General features: G+C 40.5%; 1 protein-coding gene across 1 annotated transcript; it reads right to left on the reverse strand.

Moving 5' to 3' along the window:
• Positions 1 to 95: 95 nt before the first annotated feature.
• rnft1 (ring finger protein, transmembrane 1) lies at positions 96 to 5043 on the reverse strand. Its single transcript, XM_083927376.1, has 9 exons — positions 4904 to 5043; positions 3395 to 3849; positions 3240 to 3316; positions 3048 to 3148; positions 2544 to 2697; positions 2274 to 2432; positions 1577 to 1642; positions 1391 to 1492; positions 96 to 1149 (listed from the first exon to the last, which is right to left on the reverse strand). Exons 1-9 carry the CDS (start codon positions 4927 to 4929, stop codon positions 1015 to 1017), a joined length of 1275 nt encoding a protein of 424 aa, XP_083783502.1. The 5' UTR covers positions 4930 to 5043; the 3' UTR covers positions 96 to 1014.
• Between the last annotated feature and the right edge of the window lie 16118 nt (positions 5044 to 21161).

The following is a 21161-nucleotide window of genomic DNA, read 5'->3' on the forward strand; positions in this document are numbered from 1 at the left end:
ATAGCTACTCAGCAAATAAGTGATTCTCGTTCTGTTAAATAAAACAAGTTGCAGACATTAAAATTGTAGATCTTTATTCAGATATTTTTTGCATCTAAATGGATAAAAATAACACAGTGAAATGATTTTTGTACATAATAAAATAGATGTTTCTCCCAGTCTTTGGTTTTTACAAAAACGAGGTCGTCACCTCTATAGAAAAATAATTTATGTGTAAATCAGTTTCACAAGCTCAGTTGTATCCTTTCTTATCAGACATGGAAAAAATAGTCACCAGAAGCTGAAAGCAAAAGGCAAACTTTATCCATCACAGTCGTGTATTTTCCAGCCTGCCATGAACATCTCCAGAGCCTGGATGCAGTTGGGAAAAAGTCTGCTCATTACTGGACCATGTCATGTTACTGTGAACTGCGTTTCCTAAAAGCCTTGCAGTCTCCTTCGAGCTCAAAGATGCAGCTAAAGCAGAGTTCAGCAAGCACCTGAGGCGAGGTATGCAGCGTGTTTGTTACAAATCAGAAGTCACTTGAAAAAAATTTAGAAATGCTGGATAAAGAGAGGATTCATGTTTTTTTGTTTGTTTAAATGTGACAGAGGTAAATTCTGTTTAAAATACTTTTTATATTTATCTCATGTCCCCATATTTACAAGTAGAAGAAACTGGAAGTAAAACAATTTGCTGCCCCATGAGGAAAGTTTATATTAAAATTAATAGGTGAATAAAGGCAACACAACACAAGAGGAAACAACTTAATGGGGAATCAAAAATCATTTGGGGGTATGAAAATAATAAACTCTCTGTTGTCTGAGAGTGACAAGTAGGGATTTACTGGTAAATACATGTCTACTGAAGGTTTACGTTGTGTGTCCTTACTGACCTCGGCCCTCAGGGGGCACAGCCCTTAGCTGGTAAATGAAACAGTGTGTACAACATTACTTGCCAGTGGGGTTTGACAGCCACAGAAAATCACATTTAATACAAGCTAATACCAAAGCCCCCCACCTATACCTTATCCATCAATAAATCTGCAGGTGTGGAGATGTGGCTCCGTCCCTCCATTTGTAAACCTTCTCTGTGATCACAGTGCGGCAGAGAGGGCAGCTCTTCTCCCGGTTGAACCACAAAGCGATGCATTCGTCACAGAATATGTGCTGCACAGAAGAAAAACGACAGCATGACAACATGTACATACATGGCTGGATCTACAGAACACTACATAACACATGAGTAATACTCCTGTTGAGTGAATATAAAGTAGTCTTTTCTGTCTAATCGGCCTATTAATATCCATACTGTAAGCTAATCAATAACTTCAATTAAAAATACTTCAGCTGCAATGATACCAAAACAATGGTATGGCAGGTCCTGCAGGGCACACTTCTGTGGTTTTACCTGACAGAGTAGAACTCGTGGCTCCCTGTACTCTGCCTGACAGATGGGACAGACGTCTCCAGCCTCGCTGCACTGACTCCTAGTGGCTGCTGTGCCTGTATGCTGAGAAAGAGAAAAAAAACACCTGAACACAGCTGGTTCATGTTTACTGTTTGCTATTTAACAAAGAAGTTGTTTACCACTGACCTCGCCTTTTACAAAGATCCTCACAGTTTTCAGTAAAGACGTCCACTGTCCGTACAGTCCTAAAAGCTGAAGAGAAAAAAAAATCCACTTTTAATTTTTTGACATTAGAGCTGGGGTAGGCAGTTTTTGTTTGCTGTTATTGGGCAAATTTTGATAATGATCGTTTAGTATTTTGTAATTCAAGTGGTCAGAGAGAAAACTAGACCTCCTAGCTCATGAAGGAAGACTTTGGCCAATCAGAGGTCAGTTCAGAGAGAGGCCATGCCTATTGGCTGTCCTACAAATGAAGACACACGTCTCTTCAGAAAGTGAAAGCCTGATTCAATGGCAGTAAATCCTGCAAAAAAAGTTGCTATTCCAGCATTGGTAACTGCCTACACCAAAACAACCCCCAAAAAAGTAGACGGACTTATCAGAAGTCTTAAAGAGTCTAAAAATAAAAACAATAAAAGACATTAATATCAGTGAGGTGCTTCAGAGATGTTGAGAAAATGTTGCTAATAGTTTAGCCTCCTGCTAGCCGTAGCCAAAGGCTCACAACAATAATTCTCGTAGTATTTCTGCTATATAACGTCATCTGGATCCCGATCATGATGGGGATGATTGAAATGAATGACTCGTACAGAGAGCTCACAAACTGCCTACCCCAGCTTTAATAAGACAAAGATCCGTTGCTGATTAGTTTTAATGATCATACCTTTAGTATGAGGTAGAGCAAAGCCAGCAGGACCCCCAGTGTGAGTCCAGGGGTGCCGTCAACCTCCTGGTAAGTGACCAGGTAACGGAACCACAGTGGAACAGGAGCCATGGCCTGATAGACCTGGCCCAGCTCCTCGATCAGCATCACCCACCGCCCCTGGAGACATAAAGCCATAAAATGAGAACCAGCAGCACTGTTAAGACATAACATCAGAGTGATTTTCTTTTTCTTCATCACCAATGCAAAGAAGGAATGCACCACACGCACCTGGGTTCTGTAGGTCACCAGTGAAGATGGCAGGAGCAGAATAAGGCACTTGGTTCCCATAATGAGAAATTTGATTATAAAGTTGGTGACGCCAACAGCCCAGAGAACCTCCCAGAAACCCAGCGGCTCAATGGTTGGGCTGAGAAAGATGAGGCTGGAAAGAGGTTGACATTCAGATTAAATGGCAAGTTCATTTCAGCACGGTCCAATGCTTTTGAGATTTAGCTGTTTACTAAACTGCAGTATAGGTGGGCAACGTGAACATACACCGGTCAATATGCCACAATATATGCAGGCTTATACCAGTAAAGATGCATGAGTCAGTCAGGAGTTCTTGTGGATGAAAGTAGTAAAGACATTACCACAGTGTGTTCTAGTTGCTTACTCAAAGCCCACAGACTGACTGAGGTTATATATTCCAAGAACAAGTAATTGTTTCCAGGAAATAGCCACTCAGTCTTGCTGTTAAGGGGTTATTAATGTGAGAGATTCATTCATTCTTACCAATACTGAAGTGTCTCAGTGAGAAAGGTGTAGTAAAGCAGGAGGGTTGAAGAGATCAGGAACAGTAGCAGCCACACACACTGCAGCTTTGAGTGACGGCCCTGAGGGAACACACAGGCAAAAACCAGGTCTAGGCACCTAACAGCAGCAAAATGCATAAGGAATCAACAAATGATTTCTGTTCTTACTTACCTGAAGAAACACTTGAGTTTGAATGTTTTTATTCACATATAGAAAAGTTGTGAAGAGGCCGACCCCGACTGCTAGACCTGGGGAATGGAGAGAAAGAGTAAAAGTTGTGTTGTTTTCACAGTTGCAGTAATTGTGTTTGCTTAACTCGTACTCACCAAGAGCATGCTGGATGACCAGTTTAGCACATAGTATGACAAGGAAAGGAAGACTCTTTTGGAGCCAGCGGAAGAGATAGCGAAGCTCAGACAAGGAGGTGCTAGGTTCTCCAGAGTCCAGATCGGGGTCAGGTGGGTCAAGCTCAGGCTCTGCATTCGAGTGGTGCGGCACCCGATTGTATGTGTGTGGCTGAGAATGACAGTGACTGTGGGAGTTGACTCTGGACCTCCTGGATGATGCGCCTCCACTGGACTCTCCAGGCTTGCCGGTCATGTTTACCCGCACCTCATTACTCTCAGGGTTGGTGGCAGCAGCACCGGGGGCGGGTGTCCTCGTGAGCTCAGGTTGTAGAGTCAGGGATAAACCATTTCCTGAAGGAGCACCCCGCTCACTTGAATTAGGCTGCATTACAGCAGGAGACTCCCTCAGTTTCAGTGCTCTTCTGGAATCACTCCTTTGATAAAAAAAAAAAAAAACACGTGTGTTCAGCATTGACTGTGATTACAGCTGTGTTAACATGAAAACTAACAAACGCTCTGACCCGCTACTCACCGGGTGAAGCACAAAATAAAAATAAAAGAAACTGACATGAACTGCTCCTTAACTCGGCCCACAGCCACCAGGGCATTTACTATCTATATATGTTTATTTCTTTATCTATTTTAATAACACCAACTGCAGATCTACAGTGTTCTCGCTTTTAAAGATACTTATGTGATGTGCTGAAGAATGTGTCTCTTTGAATGGTTGTATTGTGTTTGTCGTGTCTTTTTTACTCTACATGCCTCCTCATTGCCCCTCAGGGACAAATACAGTTTTTTTTTAATTGTATTGAACATATGGAAGTTGCAGGTGTCAATTCCTCTAAGACACATATTGTATGGCACTTTATTTTATTAATTTGCATTCACTTTTAAACAGAGGGCTCACAGCAAACAAACGAATAGTTTGTTTGCCTGGTTATAGTAATACGGTTATTTTGTATCAACATTAACTAGAAGAGTTTTAATAGTATTTCGTGTTTCGAGGCGTTGTATTGAGTGCGCACACGCTTTCTGGACTTTAGGGGCTCCGTAGAAGATAAATAAATGAAGTTAGCTTACATGGTGGCTGTGTACATCTGAAGTCGTTAGCTACGCATATGAATGTGTAGTAAAGTATCCTGTTCACACAAGATAAATGACCTGCGCGCACAAAACGGGAACATTTACACCTTAAGAGATTAAAGAAGGTAAGTCTGCTAACTTTAATTGACTAACATTAGCAGTGGGTGTTGCTGTGTTGTTTATCCAGAACGTGACACTCAATGGTTTTAAGAGCTAACGTCATAGGGCGCCAGCTGAAGGACACGTCGGTTACACCGGTCATTTTCACACATTAAACCCATACATTAAACCCTAAACTAGTGACAGACAAACAACTCGACAGCTGACCTGTTTCCTGCCGTTAGCATTAGCAGCTAACATATGTTTTCTTTCCCACTGTCAGTGATAAGCGCTTCATCTCACCTGTCATTCTGCACCCGGAGTTTCATGGTAAACCATTGGTCCCCATCTGGAACAAGGTCCAAGTTTTCCAACCGAAGCTAAATCAAAAGTAAACTAAACTAAGCTGTAATGGTTGAGGCTAAGCTTGTCGTTCACATATCTTTACGTTGTTTACGACAGTAGGCGTCGCAAACTTCTTCTGTTGGCTTTTTTACGGCGTATCGGAGGTAAAATGCTGCAATGGCTACACCTACTGGAATATTTCCACACTACACCCCACAGATTATCCAAATATTAGTATCCATTATAGTGATACATGTGTCACTGTTGACTGTAGTGGGCTATGTAGCCTAGTACTTATAACTGTTGATGCTATTTATAATATTATCATTAAAATTCTATTGCTAATACAGTATAAACAATCTCGTTAATATATCATCATTTTTTAATGTTCTTTTATTCATAGCACACTTTCTTTATTATCTTATCAGTCTCTTCCCCACTGGAATTATTCTCCTATGTTCTCAGCCTGTCCCTATAATGATATTGAAAAAGCATACAGTCCCAGTGTTGTTGCTATCTGTGGCCTTTGTAGCCCTTCATGATGAGCTAACTGTCCATGCATCTGAGCACTTCACCTTCAGGGGTTATCTCCTGCCCACCAGACAGCAGCACCCTTTCCTCCTGGTACTGGCATCTCACTCTTACTACTCTCACTGAATACTTTTACAGCCAAGCCCGCGGTGATGGGCCAGCTTTCTGTTTATGGTTGGTCTGGCTGCGAATATCAACCTTACAGGCCGTAACCCCCCCCACCCCCCCAAAAAACAAAAAACAAAACAGGGCCTGCTCAGTAGGCAGTACTTTCTGAAAGTACAGGCACTTTTGAGGTGTTTGCAGGGATAACCGTCTCTGATGTGCTGCTGCTTCAACTCTTGTTCATTAATAATTTAGGACAAAGTAATTGTCCACCTCTGCATTTCATTCATTACAATGTGCAGCAGTATATACTGTGCAGCATAAATGTCATCATGGCGAGACCAAACCTAAAGTTTCAATGTAATTTTCAGATGAAACAGGCAGGCGTGCAGGCTGCAGAGTGTGTTTACTGCTGTGACCGCCAGCAGCCATCGCCCCGTCATGACGCTTTTTCATACATCAGTGGGCTATTTGTCTAATCTTCATTGAACACAGACAACAATGAGCTACAGGAACCTCTTAGTTCCCTTAAAAGTTGTTGATTTGGACTAAAAATAAAACTTTCCATCACTATGATTGGGGCAATATACTGTATGTAAACATCATCCAAACACATCATCATAAGTGCATTTGTCATTTTTGCATTGGTTGTATCAGTTGCTATGCAAGTCCACACCTTTGTAGGCCTAAAATTGGCATACTTTTGTACCAATTGAGCTTGTAATATCTCAATCTCAGTGGCAGACAAATTATCTTCTGCAATCAAAATGAATGCAATGCGTATTTTTCCAAAGCTTAGGACATTTTTATTACATTTTTTTCAATGCTTACGAGGAGCATCATCAAATATAACCAGTCAAGTGCCATTTTCACAGTCAGTCAGTCAGTCAATTAAGGATTTTAACTGTAGTCCTTTGACCTGTTTCTGTTAAAGAAGTTATGTGTTGTGTGTTAAGTTCTGCCTTGGTATTGCTCAGGAACTGTATGAGCATGAAGTCAGCCATTGTGGTGAAAGGAGGTTAATGTACTACGGCTATGAGAGCTGTTCCCTGCGCCCTGTAATTGTGTTATTGCACTGTAGAATTGTCAGAGGCGTTGTTCTGTCCCAGTCGAGGCATCAGAGCCAAGTCAGTGGAGGGAGGTTAACTTGACATATAAATTGCTATCTGCCAAGATGAATGGAGCTCGCCAGAGAGCAGACGAGGGGGGCAGTGACCTGACATTGCTTCTTACAAACTCTGTATATCCCCGTCATCTTTTTCCCTTCTGTTGTCTGTACAGTGCCAGCTGTTGCTTCCTCTTATGTCTTACTAGAGCTGCCAAAAATTCAACGATAGCACTGTTCTGTCTTCTATACATGTGTGTGTACATGCAGAAACATCAGAGTAATTTGTGATTTTCAACCTCCTGTTCTTGGGTTATTATTTAGGACATTTATACTATGAAATAACTATTCAGATATTTCATAGTATTAAATTATATTATATTATCATTATAATGATGCATATTTAATTGTTCAGTAATCTCCACAATAGGAAAAAAAACCATTAAGTTTATCAAGATGATATTACTGTAGACCTGTTGATGTTATCTATTATATCATAAGATTTGGACACAAACAGGTTCAGTTATTGCATTAGCTCATTTTAAAGCTGTAGGTTGGTCGATATCAATTGCTGTTATACATTAATAAGTCAATAATATGTCTTTCTGTATCTTATTTGTATTTTATGTTGGAGTGTATACACGTCATCCGGTAAGCTTGTATTTGTGGTATTTGGGGTATGGGAAGAGCAAGATCACATACAGAGGCATAGCAATTGAGATCTTCCATTTTATTCATGGTTTGTTATGACTGTCTATCATGAAAGCTCATAGACAGTTACATGACATTAAATAATTACTGATTACATAATGAAAAAGAGAACACATGCTCTGTCCATAAACATTTGTTATGGTGACACATCAGCCCTCCGCAGGGTTGTCTACATTATGTCAACAGGGAAGAATTCCTGTGTCGATAATGAATGTGTGCACAATTTTCTCCTCGGCAGTCTTGATTTATGTCTGTATGTCACCAGAGGAGTCTGCTGTGTGTGTGTGTGTGTGTGTGTGTGTGTGTGTGTGTGTGTGTGTGTGTGTGTGTGTGTGTGTGTGTGTGTGTGTGTGTGTGTGTGTGTGTGTGTGTGTGTGTGTGTGTGTGTGTGTGTGTGTGTGTGTGTGTGTGTGTGTGTGTGTGTGTGTGTGTGTGTGTGTGTGTGTGTGTGTGTGTGTGTGTGTGTGTGTGTGTGTGTGTGTGTGTGTGTCACCAGGGTGTAATCAATAGAATGTGTAAAGCTGGTGACATATTCTTGGTCTCTGAGATAAATATATTGAAGCTAATGTTACTATTTTCTGCAGTGGAGAAATCCTAGCAATCTGGGCTCTGCCACAGTTTATATGCACTATACATAATACAGTTCCCTCAACAACATTTTAGATTGACTTTACAATACATTTTTTAATGACATCTGGCATCTTGCACAGTATGCCTTATTACATCTGATTCCATCTGGATCACACTGAGTATTGGCCCAGGTATATTTATCTTAAATGAAAACATGACAATGTGATAATTGTGTTTTTAATATGCTTATTTTCACATGTAATGCATGTAAAATAAACAGGGTTCACTATCGGCCAGTGCGGTGAGATTTGTATTAGATTGATGATTTATTATTGTTTAATCATTTCCCATGCAAATTTAACAACAACCCTTATTGTAGCTTATTTACTGGCCCGATGTTCATGAAACTAGGAAGGGTGTAGCATGGGCCAAGGAAGAAGTCATTAAATTTTGTAGCAGATCCAAATCAAGACAAACAATTTATTTTTCATTTCAACACTGCGAGATAGGGCATGGCCTCAGCTGAGGTCTGCGCTCTCTGAGTACCCTTTATGTCTTGTTTATTCTATCCTCACACTAATTTCTAGAAGATATTAGAATCAAGAGACACTTTACTGTAAATGGAATTGACTTATTATTCATTTCACTTTTATTCTCTACTAACATTCCGTCTTTTTTATTGGTCTCAGTTTCCAGTTTTCCACCAACAACATCTCAAGAAAGCTGGGATAATCTAGAGTATGAGATAACAGAGAACCACATCATTCAGACACTTAATGTATTAGTCTCTTTACTGAAATAGTTTTGGATTCACTTATTCACTTATTCAAACTTCCATTTAGTTGATATATCTGTTGAATTACTTTGATTATCTTTTTGTCTTTATCCCTGTGAGTTAACAAAACAAGAGAACAAAATTGATCTATTTACAAAACAAAAGTATTTGCAACAATACAAGCAATATCGATAATCCATACACACGGGGAAAAATGTGAAATGAAAGAGAAGGAGGAAAATGGGGGGGGGGGGGCATAAGCCATATTTTATTGTTTATCCTCTTCATTTATTGTGTTTATATTTGGATTGTCTTGCTGTGGGGGGAGTGAAGAGGAATCAGCTCTTGATGTACTGCAGCAAAGGAGACCAGGTTTTATTGAAAGCCAACATATTGTCTTTTATTGATGATGTGAGCTGTTCCAGATTTGCATGGTTGGTTAATACTTTGGGCCAATGTTTAGATGATAGTTTTGATCTGTCTTTCTACTTGAGTAAAATTGTTTCCTTGGCTACAGTGAATGCTATGAGAATACAAGTTTGGAGATGTTGTGGTACAGTGAGAGGGGAGAGATTGCCTAAAAGAGCAATGGAGGGGGAGAATGGGATGCTGAGGCTGAGGAACTCTGACCTCCGACCAAAACCGGCTGACAAGTGGTTTGTGTGTCATAGAGGGGCAGTATATGCAGGTGTTGTTATCAGTGAAACCCATATAGTGCATTTTGTGAGCGGTGATATGTACCCTGTGTATGATTTTGTATTGAATGAGTCGAGTCTTAGAGTTGAGTGACATGGAGAATGCGTTGTTGCATACTGTTTGCCAGTCTATGTGTGTTCTATATTTAAGCCTGAAGTCCATTTATGTATAGAGATAGTGGTGTCATGGTGAGAAAGTAATCTATAAATCTGTGATAATAATTGTTTGGGTTGAAGTTACGGCCTCTTTCAAATGTAGATACTGGTAATGACAGTCGTTGGGTATGTCGTGTGTTTGTTTCAAAAGGTCAAAGGTCATTAGAGAGCTGCCAGAAAAAGGTGCCCCAGGCTGGTTACTCCTCTCTGCTTCCATGCGGGGAAGTTGATGGGTTGTTTGTCCGATGTCAAATATATTGAAGCTGGTGGGAAAGAAAGTAGAAATTTGCTGCATCCAGTCCGCCATACTGTTTGGGCATTTGAAGATTAGTTCATTTAATCCTGGGTTTCTTTTCTTTACAGTAAAATGTACTGACAATTGTATTCAGAGAGGGGAACCAGCCAAGGGGCCATGGCAAATAGGAAGTTGATTTTTGGGAGAATTTTCTGTAGACAAGCAGCTGATTAAGGAGAGTGAGACTTTGTTCCATCTGTTCAAGTTTTCTTTGAGACCTTAGAATATATAATTTTGGTTAGTTGAAATATGGATTCAGAGGTATTTAATGGGTTGAGTTATGCGGTTGTAGGATAGATTCCCAACCACAACATCCCAGTCAAGATGGTTAAGAGACAGAATCTTGGACTTTGACCAATGATGGCGCATGAAACCCTGCTGCAGCTGTTGATCAGATTGTGGACTGACGGAAGGGATGTAGATGGATTAGTTAGATAGAGTAAGATGTCATCGGCGTAAAAACTAATTTTATGGTTGTTTTTTTTTTGTTCCGAAAATACAGTCAGTCTGTCTTATGGCTGTAGCGAGTGGTTGAATGAAAAGTGGAAAGAGTAATGTTGATAATGGGCATAGTGAGAGCTTGCCTCGCTAAACCTGTCATGCCTAGTACCACTGTTTCAATTCAATTCAATTCAATTCAATTCAATTTTCAATATTTCTGTTGTGAAGTTTGAAGGACAGCTTTGCTAAAGCAGCACTGCCTGTTAATTCCAACTTGTTATGCGCTGCATTATGGTGCATTTGACACTAAAACATTGTTTGTCATAAGGGTTAATGTATACATGTGCAAATTCAATTCAACCATAAAAATGTTATTGTGAGGGAAAGACTTGGAGAACTTTTCTTAATGAATATGAAATTAACAAAATGGAAGTAAAAGATTTGTCATGAGACTTAAAGAGTTGTTCCTACATCCAAATTCGGTGACGATATCCTTTGGTAGCTACTGACTTTGTTGTTGCTAGTGGAGCATGCCTATGACGTCATACAAGCAGCGCCGTTCAGAGAAGCGCTGACGGTGAGTGAAGCTAAACAACACAATTTACTATTAAAACTGTTAAAATACATCCACATAAAGTATGTCATGCTTGAATACAGTGTTCAAATCGTTACTCTCGATACAATACATTATTTCTGTTACAAATCGATTTTATATCGATATATGTCCCCAGTTAAGGACAATTTGCTGAGTACCTATTGATGAAGTTGGATCGTAGGAATATAAATCGATACATCGATGTAGTAGATGAATGATTACCCCCCTACTTTCTGCCCCTTCAAATGTCAGTCTGGTTTAACCTTGGGTTTTGTTCTTCATGTACGAAACAAACTCTTTTTTGTAAAAAAATAATTTGTAAAGAGCTTAAACCTAAATTGAAAATACAATTCAAAAATATAGAATGGTCCCCTCAGCCATCTGACTCGAGCTAGTGAAGCTTTAGTGACAGAAGATCACAAACCAATGCAGTTTACATTAAATGGACTGTTGATGGAAGTAATTGGGGCATTAACACTAAAAAGGTGTGACTTTGGTAGATACTGTACCTACTAAATATGTCGGATTTGGACTGCTTAAGCCTGATATTAGCTTCAGCTGAACTTTGGGATGTATTTCCATACAGAAAAAGGGCTCTGAAATTTGTCCCCCATTAAATGACAAAAGCTCTTTCAGTGGACATGTAGCCTACATGTGTACTGTTTTGAGACTGACTTAAAAAAAAAAGTGAAGCTATCCTTTACCTACATAGTTATTCAAAGCACTTTACACACATCCCAACCAACTGACAACAGACATTTATGTAGAAAAAACCCTGCTGTATAAACTATAAGTCATTAATGGGGAGTGAGTATGACTGTTCACAACATGTACAGTAGAATCCATTCTGGTAAGATGCTTCCAGAAGTACAATTGTATATATTTAGCACTATCTGGTAAACAATGGTGTTTCCCAGACAAAAACATTGTCTCTGCATGCACACAAACATCCAGTATCAGAATAATATAAACATATATATGAAAGAGATAAATACCTATTTATGAACAAGCAATATTAAAATGATTGACGTAAAATTAACACCCATACTGCTCAACATTCAACAGCTGTCCATATGAACTCCACCACAGATGCTACCATCATCTTTCCCAAGACTATTCCAACAAATGACAAATCCTTGTCCCCAATATAATTAAAAAATGACAAACCAGATGCTTTTCAATATTCCTTGTTTGCCTTTGAGTGTGAATGATACTTTTTTGCCATTGATGGGTGACATTGTACTTGATTACAAGTTCCTCAAATGTTTTAATGTTTACACTGAGGATCAAAAATGTCAATTGTCAGCGATATTACCAAATCTTTTAAAGGGATACTAAACCCATTTCCATCCAGGTCTGTGTCATGGCAATGTTGGCATTGCGTTCAGATGAACAGTGTTTGGTCCGTCTCTATGGCGAAAGTCACTGTGGAATGTAGTATCGCCACCGAATGACACCCACTTGGTAAATCATGAATTAACTGTGATTTAAAAAGAAAAAACATTGACATCTCAGAGTGTGGAAAGCGTTACAAATCCACTCCTAAGGCTTTGGGACTCCAGTGAACCACAGTGAGAGCCATTAGCCACAAATGGAGAAAACATGTAAAAGTGGTGAAACTTTCCAGGAGTGGCCGACCGACCAAAATGACTCCAAGAGTGCATCGACGCCTCATCCAGGAGGTCACAAACGAACCCAGAACAACATCTAAAGCACTGTAGGCCTCACTTGCCTCAGTTAAAGTCAGGGTTCATGATTCAATGATAAGAAATAGATGGGGGGAGAATGGCATCCATGGGAGAGTACAAAGGTCAAAACCACTGCTGACCAAAAAGAAAACAACGACCCGTTTCAATTTTACCAAAAAAACATCTTAATGATCCCCAAGACTTTTGTAAAAATATACTGTGGACTAACGAGTCAAATGTGGCATAACATCTGGCGTAAAACTAACACAGCATTTCAGAAAAAGAACATCAAACCACCAGTCAAACATGGTGGTGCTAGTGTGATGGTCTGGGGCTGATTTGCTGCTTCAGGACCTGGACGACTTGCCATAATTGATGGAACCATGAATTCTGCTCTCTACCAGAAAATCCTGAAGGAGAACGTCCGGCCATCAGTTTGCGACATTAAGCTCAAGCACACTTGGATTATGCAGAAGGACAGTGATCCACACCAGCAAGTCCACCTCTGAATGGCTCAAAAACCCCAAATGATGGTTTTGGAGTGGCTTAGTCACAGTCTTAAATCTGATTGAGATGCTGTGGCATGACCTTAAACGGGCGGTTGATGCTCCAAAACCCTCCAATGTGGCTGAATTAAAGCAATTCTGCCACAAGTGTGGACCAGAATTCCTCGCTTGATTGCAGTTGCCAAGAGTGACACAACCAATTATTCGGGTTTGGGGGCAATTTCTTTTTCGCATAGGGCCAGGTTGGTTTGGATTGCTCTTTTCCCCTTAATAATGAAATCATCATTTAAAAACTGCATTTTGTATTTACTCAGGTTATTGCTGTCTGATATTAAAATGTGTTTGATGATCTGAAACATGTAAGTGTGACAAAAAAAGCAAGAACAGAAGAATCTGTAAGGAGGCAAATACTTTTTCACGTCACTGTGTACATTCAAAGTACACTCAGCACCACTGACGACAGCCTCCACGCACTGTGGCTCTGCCCACCAGTACAACATTTCTGGGAAGAAGTAAACAACACATTATCCATATTCCTTGGCTGTAGTATCCTATTTCATATGCATAATCTGCAATTTGGATATACTCAACACATGTTCATCACGTCTATCTTGCTGCCAGTGAGCTAATGCCACAACTCAAATATAAATGTATGTAAGCCTGTAACTGAGGTACAAGTTACAGCAAATAGATGCAGCAAAACAGCATTTCAGAAAACACACACAATGTTTTGTTTTCTGAAATGGCATTGTGTGAACCCCCAGGACCACCATACATGTTGGCCAGGGTATGTTTATATTACCCACCTGTACGGCAGTTTAATAAACAGCTAAACCTGAAATGCATTGGACAGAGTGAAGATGAATGGGCCAAGATCAGGCTGTTCTTATTGAGTGTAAATGCATTATTTGGTTGAACTGAGTAATGCATCCCCTGTTATTTCAGCATAGGTCTTTTTAGAATGTACAAAATGTACATTGTCAAGCTACAATGGCCCAAAATATGGGCTGATAAATGCATTGATTCATAGAGCTCTGCAAACCCTCCTTTCTTAGACCAGGTGTATAAAATCCACAGTGTCTAGTCAAAACAGCCCAAAAGTGTCTGAAAGGGAATTTATTTAACATCCTTGTTGTTTCGGCCAAGATTGTATGAAATTCACACTGTCTAAACTGTGCTAAAACTATTCTATTCAAACCATTAGTCTCTTATTCAGCACTGGAGGTTTTACCTGCAAAGAAATGGATCTTCTATCTCAGGCTAGGCTCAGGCTTAAATTCACAGAACCCTTTTACAGCATTATTATTGTAGATAACACCCAGTGTTCTGTACTGTACAGTATACAAACTTGGAGATTTATTGTTTGTAGTGAGCGTTTAAACACACAGCCCTTACTGTGTGTAAGATGTGTTTCCTAGCTGTAGGGTACAGAAGATTTTTGTCTGCTCTGACATTAGTAACTGACACACCAGCTGGGATAATGATAGTTTATCCAGAGAGGAGCACACACTAGGTGCGCCGTGTCATAGGAAACTTTTCTAGCGATGCATCTCGGTGTGATCGCCCTTACGACACTTCACCACACTTGTTACTTAATGTTTCAGATGGCTCATACATGCACACCAGCCAGGTGGGAGTTGCAGTGGTCCAGATGCGAGATGACAAGAGCCTGAACTAAAACTTACATTGCCTTCTAGGTGAGGAACGGAAGAATCTTCCTGATGCTGTGGAGCATTATTCTACAGAAGTGGGTCGTTGCAGCGATGTTGAAAGCAAAAGACAACTGGTCATCCATTGGTGGTTCACCCAGATTCCTTGCAGTTTGAGCTGTAGTCACCACAGAGTTCTCAGCGTTGATGGAGAAGTTGTGGATGGGAGACGCCTCCCCTCAAAGGATGAGCAACTCAATCTAGATTGAGCCTCAGGTGATGTGTTGATATCTGTTAAAAGATGTAAGGATCTGGTGGTTCACTGTGTTAAAGGCTGCTGAAAGGTCCAGCAGGATGACATCGGAGGGAGGGAGGCTACTCTAGCACTGTGAAATTTCTCTGTGACAGCAAGGAAGGTAGTCTCTATTCAGTGTCCTGCCTTGAATTCACACTTGTGAGGGTCAAGAGGGTTGTTCTCAACTTTCAGAATGCAATGTGCCATGTCAAAGTTGCCCCTTGTTTATCACAGATTTGCTAATTTCGTTTTTAAATAACGAGCATCTCTCTCATTACGGCAGCTCAGTTCTTTGTTAATAATTTCTCAGTGTCCCGGTTCCCATTACTCAATACTAGACAACCACTGAACATACAGTCAGGAAATAAAACGCTTCTTGTCTCATTTGTGGTCTGATAAGCAGTACCAGGCCTGATTCTATTCAACCATTTACATGTGTAATTAATTGTCAAACAAATACACTGTGAGTGCTGCTACCTCTGCAAATTACAATTATTATTATTTCCAAGCAGTAGGATGACTTTACGGCCTAGGATACTATTTATAACTAAATAAACTATCATCATCCCAGCTGGTGAACCTTTGGTCAGACTATGTGTCTGTTGACAACAATTCTCAGCACAGCACAGCTAACACAATGTACACACAATAAGGGCTGTAACCTGAAATCAATGTAATTTAACTAGTTATACAAAGTATTTTCTGCACCCATTTATGTAGAAAAAATGCCTTTCTGTGTAAACTATAACTACGTAATTACAGCAGGCTGAGCACTGTGGGATTGTATACTGTTTACATAGAATATGTTCTGTTAAGATGAGCCCAGAATTATAATAATACATATTCAGCATTATCTGGTTGACCTATACTAATCACATAAAGGGATTTTTATAGTATTCCATACAGACATTAAAGCCAGTGTCACCGTGTACAGTGACATCTAATATTACCTGAGGCCTTCCACTTATAATGTATGCATCATAAAGACAGAACTGCAGAGCATCAAAGACACTGAAGGACAGGCTTTTCTCTCTGATACTTCTCACCAGTCCTTGTTGGTAACTATTTTCCTTAATATCCAGCAGGTGGTGCTGTATGATAAGTGATGAATGGAAGCTTAAACAAAGCACTGATGAATTATTCTTTCAGTAGCAAGCAGAAATACAGCACATCTACTATTGCTACTTAATGATGTGTAAATGATTCATATGTTTTTAAGACTGTTAACTGATACTCAACAATACTCAACATTTACCAGAATAATTAAGGCCCACGCTGTGATGTGTTGTAGCCTTCATGTGGTATGCAAACACAGGTGTTTCTTCTGGTTGGCTTTTATATTCCATTCACAAATCGTCTGAATTTACTGGTTGACTGGACAAATGAAGCAAGTTATTCCATATTAGCTCCAGATAGATGTGAAGAGCAGATTAATGTAGTTCTGTGCACACGGCACACTGGTGGCCACCAAGGTGAAAAGAATCGTTCCTCGTTGACCTCTGTGCCTCTGCTTATTCACAACATGACCTCTTCAGGCCTGCGAGACATGCACACCAGTATGTTACAATGCCAGTGGCAATGGCTGCACAGTTGTCGTTCTTTTCCCTTTAATCTTAATAGATGGGCTTCTCCCAAGCCGCCGTAAAAAAAAAACAGCCTTATCGGCCACGACACGGCCTCTCAATTGTCAATCTGATCGATGTGTGCAGCCTGGATCTAGGCCACTGCATTAGTTGTGTAGGCTCCTGGCCACTCACCATGGATACACATCGCTGCTCACATCTTGTTGCTGTTGTGGTGTAATTGTTTTGTTATTGCGGCTCAGACTAGGTATAACACGTTGTCCATTTAAATGTCATAGCACCGCTCGGCTTAATATTCATGACTTGGTACATTTGTTTAATTTCATTGTGACACAGATATACCTACAAACAATCCCCCTATACTTTGTCAGTTTAATAACCTTTAGTAGACTGTACATGATAAGCCTACTGATTTGCTAAACTGAAACCCTGCTTCCATAACTCTAAACATCAAGCATCAACAACCCCCTACGGCTGTCAGTGTTAAGAAAGCTGAAGAAAGAATCTCAATGAACTCAAACGCAGTTTAAAAAGATGTTGCAGCCCTTTTAAGAGGCACCATGATGTTTTGTATTGATGCTATGTAATATATCAGCAGAGGTCCTCCTTTTCCAACACTCTCTCCTCCTCTCTACCCTGCTAGCTGGAGGCCAAAAGCCTGGGCTGCCATGCCAGTCCTAATAAATCCTCAGCTAAGAGTGGCGGCGGCAGCAGCAGGACTGCATTCTTCAGGAGCCAGCACTTTCCCTAATCTGCCCTGGAGATGGAGCAACAGTTGGCCTGGCTGGTGGGGAAGGGAAAGCAGAACAGGGGAGGGGTGACCCCCTGGTGACAGGAGCATGATGTGTTTGTAAAAACACTGGGAATGTTGGAATTGGATACACTCACACTCCCGCTCTCCCTTAAGCATGCTTGTGTAGAGATGCAGAGGCTGATTTTGGCAGGTATGTTTATTTTCTCCAGCGTCCTGTGCTTAGCACAGAGACAAGCAGAAAGCATTACCCTACCTGTCATACTTGTTTTTGTCCACAATGTTCGACCCTTTGATCTGCTCTGGTGTGTGTCTTTGTGTTGGAGGAAGCAAAGAAAAAGAGAGGAAGAAACTCCGAAGCACTGGACTAGGAAACGTCTTGCAGATGTGTGCAGAAATGTAGCCACTTGGGTCCGCCAAGACATTTTTGTTGGCGCTCAGAAGAACATAATTCTATGTCGTAAAGGGGTTGAATGGTTTCACAGCATAGAATACCTAAAATGTATTTGCATCTCTTTGTAAATGCACCCCATTAGCAGACTATGAAGGTGATTAACAGACTGATTGTATGACAGACCCTGGTCAATAGGCACAGTTTTGTCCAATTAGCTGACGCAACCTGTGTGGTCTTTATAGAGGAGATCAGGCTCCCATGAATGAATTCTTCTCTGCTGGTCTAGTTTCAATTGATTGCTTTAATTTGGCCTATAATGAGTAGGATGCCTCCTGCCTGCAATTAGTGTGTGTGTGTGTGTGTGTGTGTGTGTGTGTGTGTGTGTGTGTGTGTGTGTGTGTGTGTGTGTGTGTGTGTGTGTGTGTGTGTGTGTGTGTGTGTGTGTGTGTGTGTGTGTGTGTGTGTGTGTGTGTGTGTGTGTGTGTGTGTGTGTGTGTGTGTGTGTGTGTGTGTGTGTGTGTGTGTGTGTGTGTGTGTGTGTGGGGGCTGTGTTTAATTACTGCAGTGGATGGATGCTACGTGGCCCAATAGGAGCCTGCAGGAATAGGAGGATCCACGACTGTGCTTGGCATCCACTGACACCTCTACCCACAGTGAATGAGGGCAGGGACCTCACTCTTTAATGTTTATTTTCACTTGTTTCGAAACTACACACACTTCCTTTTTAAAAGTTGTATCACTTGGCTTTACCTTTTCACTTTTTAAATTGGACATATTTTACCTTTGCTGGGTTTTTATTACCCTGTTATGCACATTATATTGCAGATTTTTCTTTTGCGCTTTGATAGATCAGGGTCTGAAGTTCATGAGAGTAAATCAGGACAAAGTGCGTTAGTAGAAAGTTCCACATAACTTTGTCTTATTGAATTTATCAATTTGACCTCAGTAGCCAAATATCTGGAAGATGTTTATTAAAATGGAAAGCAGGAATGGGTCTGAAAAGTAGAGGTTGTGTCCTGCTGGTTCAGTTGGCTACGTCACAAAAAGCACACAATGTCATGGATTTAAACCTACCACATGTTTAAGTAAATTTACTTCTAGTACTGTACTTAAGTACAGTGTTGAGATACTCGTACTTTACTTGAGTATTTCAGTTTTATAGCTTTAGTTAGATTTTTCATAACAAATGATCAGCTTTTTACAACACACTGTTGGTGCTAATTGTCACATGTCAGATGTCTGTATGAATTCAAATCAGTGAAGCATAACTTAATGTGTTCTTCTTTCCTACCGCGCTAATCCTCTCAATTATCTCGTTAATCTTTTGATGGGATTTAACCCCAGGTTGGGAACCGCTGGACTAAACTACCTAACTTTACATGAAGCAATTAAAAACTAGCTCCATCTCAACCAGCTACAACAGTTACATGCTAACCACTGATGATGCTTCAGTATCAACAATCTAAATGTAATATATAATAATATGTGAGTCACACAGGGGTCAATCTGAAGAATGACCACTTATACTTCCTCTGCCCTTATGACAAAACAAGTGAATGAAAAGTGAATGCGTCGTAAAGTAATTGTTCTTCAGGTTATACGCTGAAAAAATCCTTTAAAACGTATTTTGGATAGAAGAATGTAGAAAGACATTAAGGCTGCTTTGAATGAATGCATTTATTTATTTTAAATAAATCCACAAAAAACATTAATCTTGTACAACACAAAAACATACAATACACAGAAAACAGTCCAAGTATCCCCATCCTCCTCTAATAACCACACTCATAACTAGACACATACACACTCACATGTAACTCAACAATGTGTGCAAACTTGCTTACTCAGTAACCAGCACTTTGACAAGCATGAGAATATGTGAGGATTTGTACATAGAATAATGGGAAGGACATTCCACTGACTCATGAGTACACGTGAAAAAGAAGAGCTGCCACACTAATTTCTACATTGAGGAATACTGCACTGCCCCTCATGCTGTGTTTTCAGAGCAGAGTGTCACCGACTTTTTCATAAGCATTTTGAATAATTTTGTGAAGTAGACAAATATTTGAATGTATGATCAAGTTTTCAAAGCTGGAAGACAGATACCCACAATGAATACAATTATTGCATACAATATTATATACAGAATTATAGTCTGTATTATATACAATTATAGTGCACAATTTTGAGCGCATGTGACAGAATGAGAGAATTTATTGACAGCCACAAAAATAGGATTGTGCACCTTCATCTAGTCATCCAGAGGGTAGGTTACCAAAGGAGCTTCTGTCCTCAGCATAATGAAAACAGATTTCACCCCCAGACACACTCCCTCTGTCTCTCATTTGTCTCACTGTTGCTCTGTTTTTGTTCAATAAAATCATGCTTGCTCATCAGCAGAGGAGGCCGGGCGTCTCCTCTGTCTGGGCGATAGCAGCAGCAGCAGCTCCCTTGGGGCGTGGCGGTGGTGGTGGGCTTGGTTCGGTGCGTGCCGCCTCTGTGGGTCTGTAGTGAATGCAAATGAGGCAGTGCTCTCTCTGATATACTTGCTGTGTATACCCAGGCACTTACTCTATCTCTCACGATCACACTTTCTCCCTCACTGTCTCCCGTCCCATCAACCTCAAGGTCCTGACGTACACACCCACACTGTTTAAATCATGATAACAAGGTGCACTTAGCACTCAGCTGTCACACACACACGCACGCACGCACACACACACACACACACACACACACACACACACACACACGCACACACACGCACACACGCACCAACACACACACACACACACACACACACACACACGCAGCCAAAATAGTGGCTTAATTACACTATATCCATGCAGACTACTTGTGAGAGAGATACCAGATTGTGATAATGCAGATCATGAATGGTTTTTGGCTCAAAGCCTGACCAGGTTGCCATAGAGTCCCCAAAACAGGCCTCCCAACACATAAAACTGATTCTAAACATGTGCTATGACACATTTCCCTGTTTTCATCATTTTAATACCAGACTCTGGCTTGGAATTGGGTCTTGGGTCCTGCTTCTAATTCATCAAGGTGAAGGGCTGAAACATCTACTCAAGACAGCGAGAATGGACTGAGTCCTTAATTGGATTTGAATACTCGTATTAGCTGAAAGCATGAATCGCTTGGTCTTAGTAAATGAAGACTGTATTAAAATCGGGATGATTGTTTATGCCTCATTAATAAGCAACTGCAATTATTTGTTCAGAAATCTCCTATCTCCAGTAGGCCTAACCTCCACCTTAACTTAATTATCTTCGAGCTGTTTCATGCTAATTTGAAGTGTAAAACTGACTTCTTAATGATGTTGTGTTCTGAAGCTTCTCCACCAGTAG

This window comes from Echiichthys vipera (assembly GCF_963691815.1).
Source record: "Echiichthys vipera genome assembly, chromosome: 14".
NCBI lineage: Eukaryota > Metazoa > Chordata > Actinopteri > Perciformes > Trachinidae > Echiichthys > Echiichthys vipera.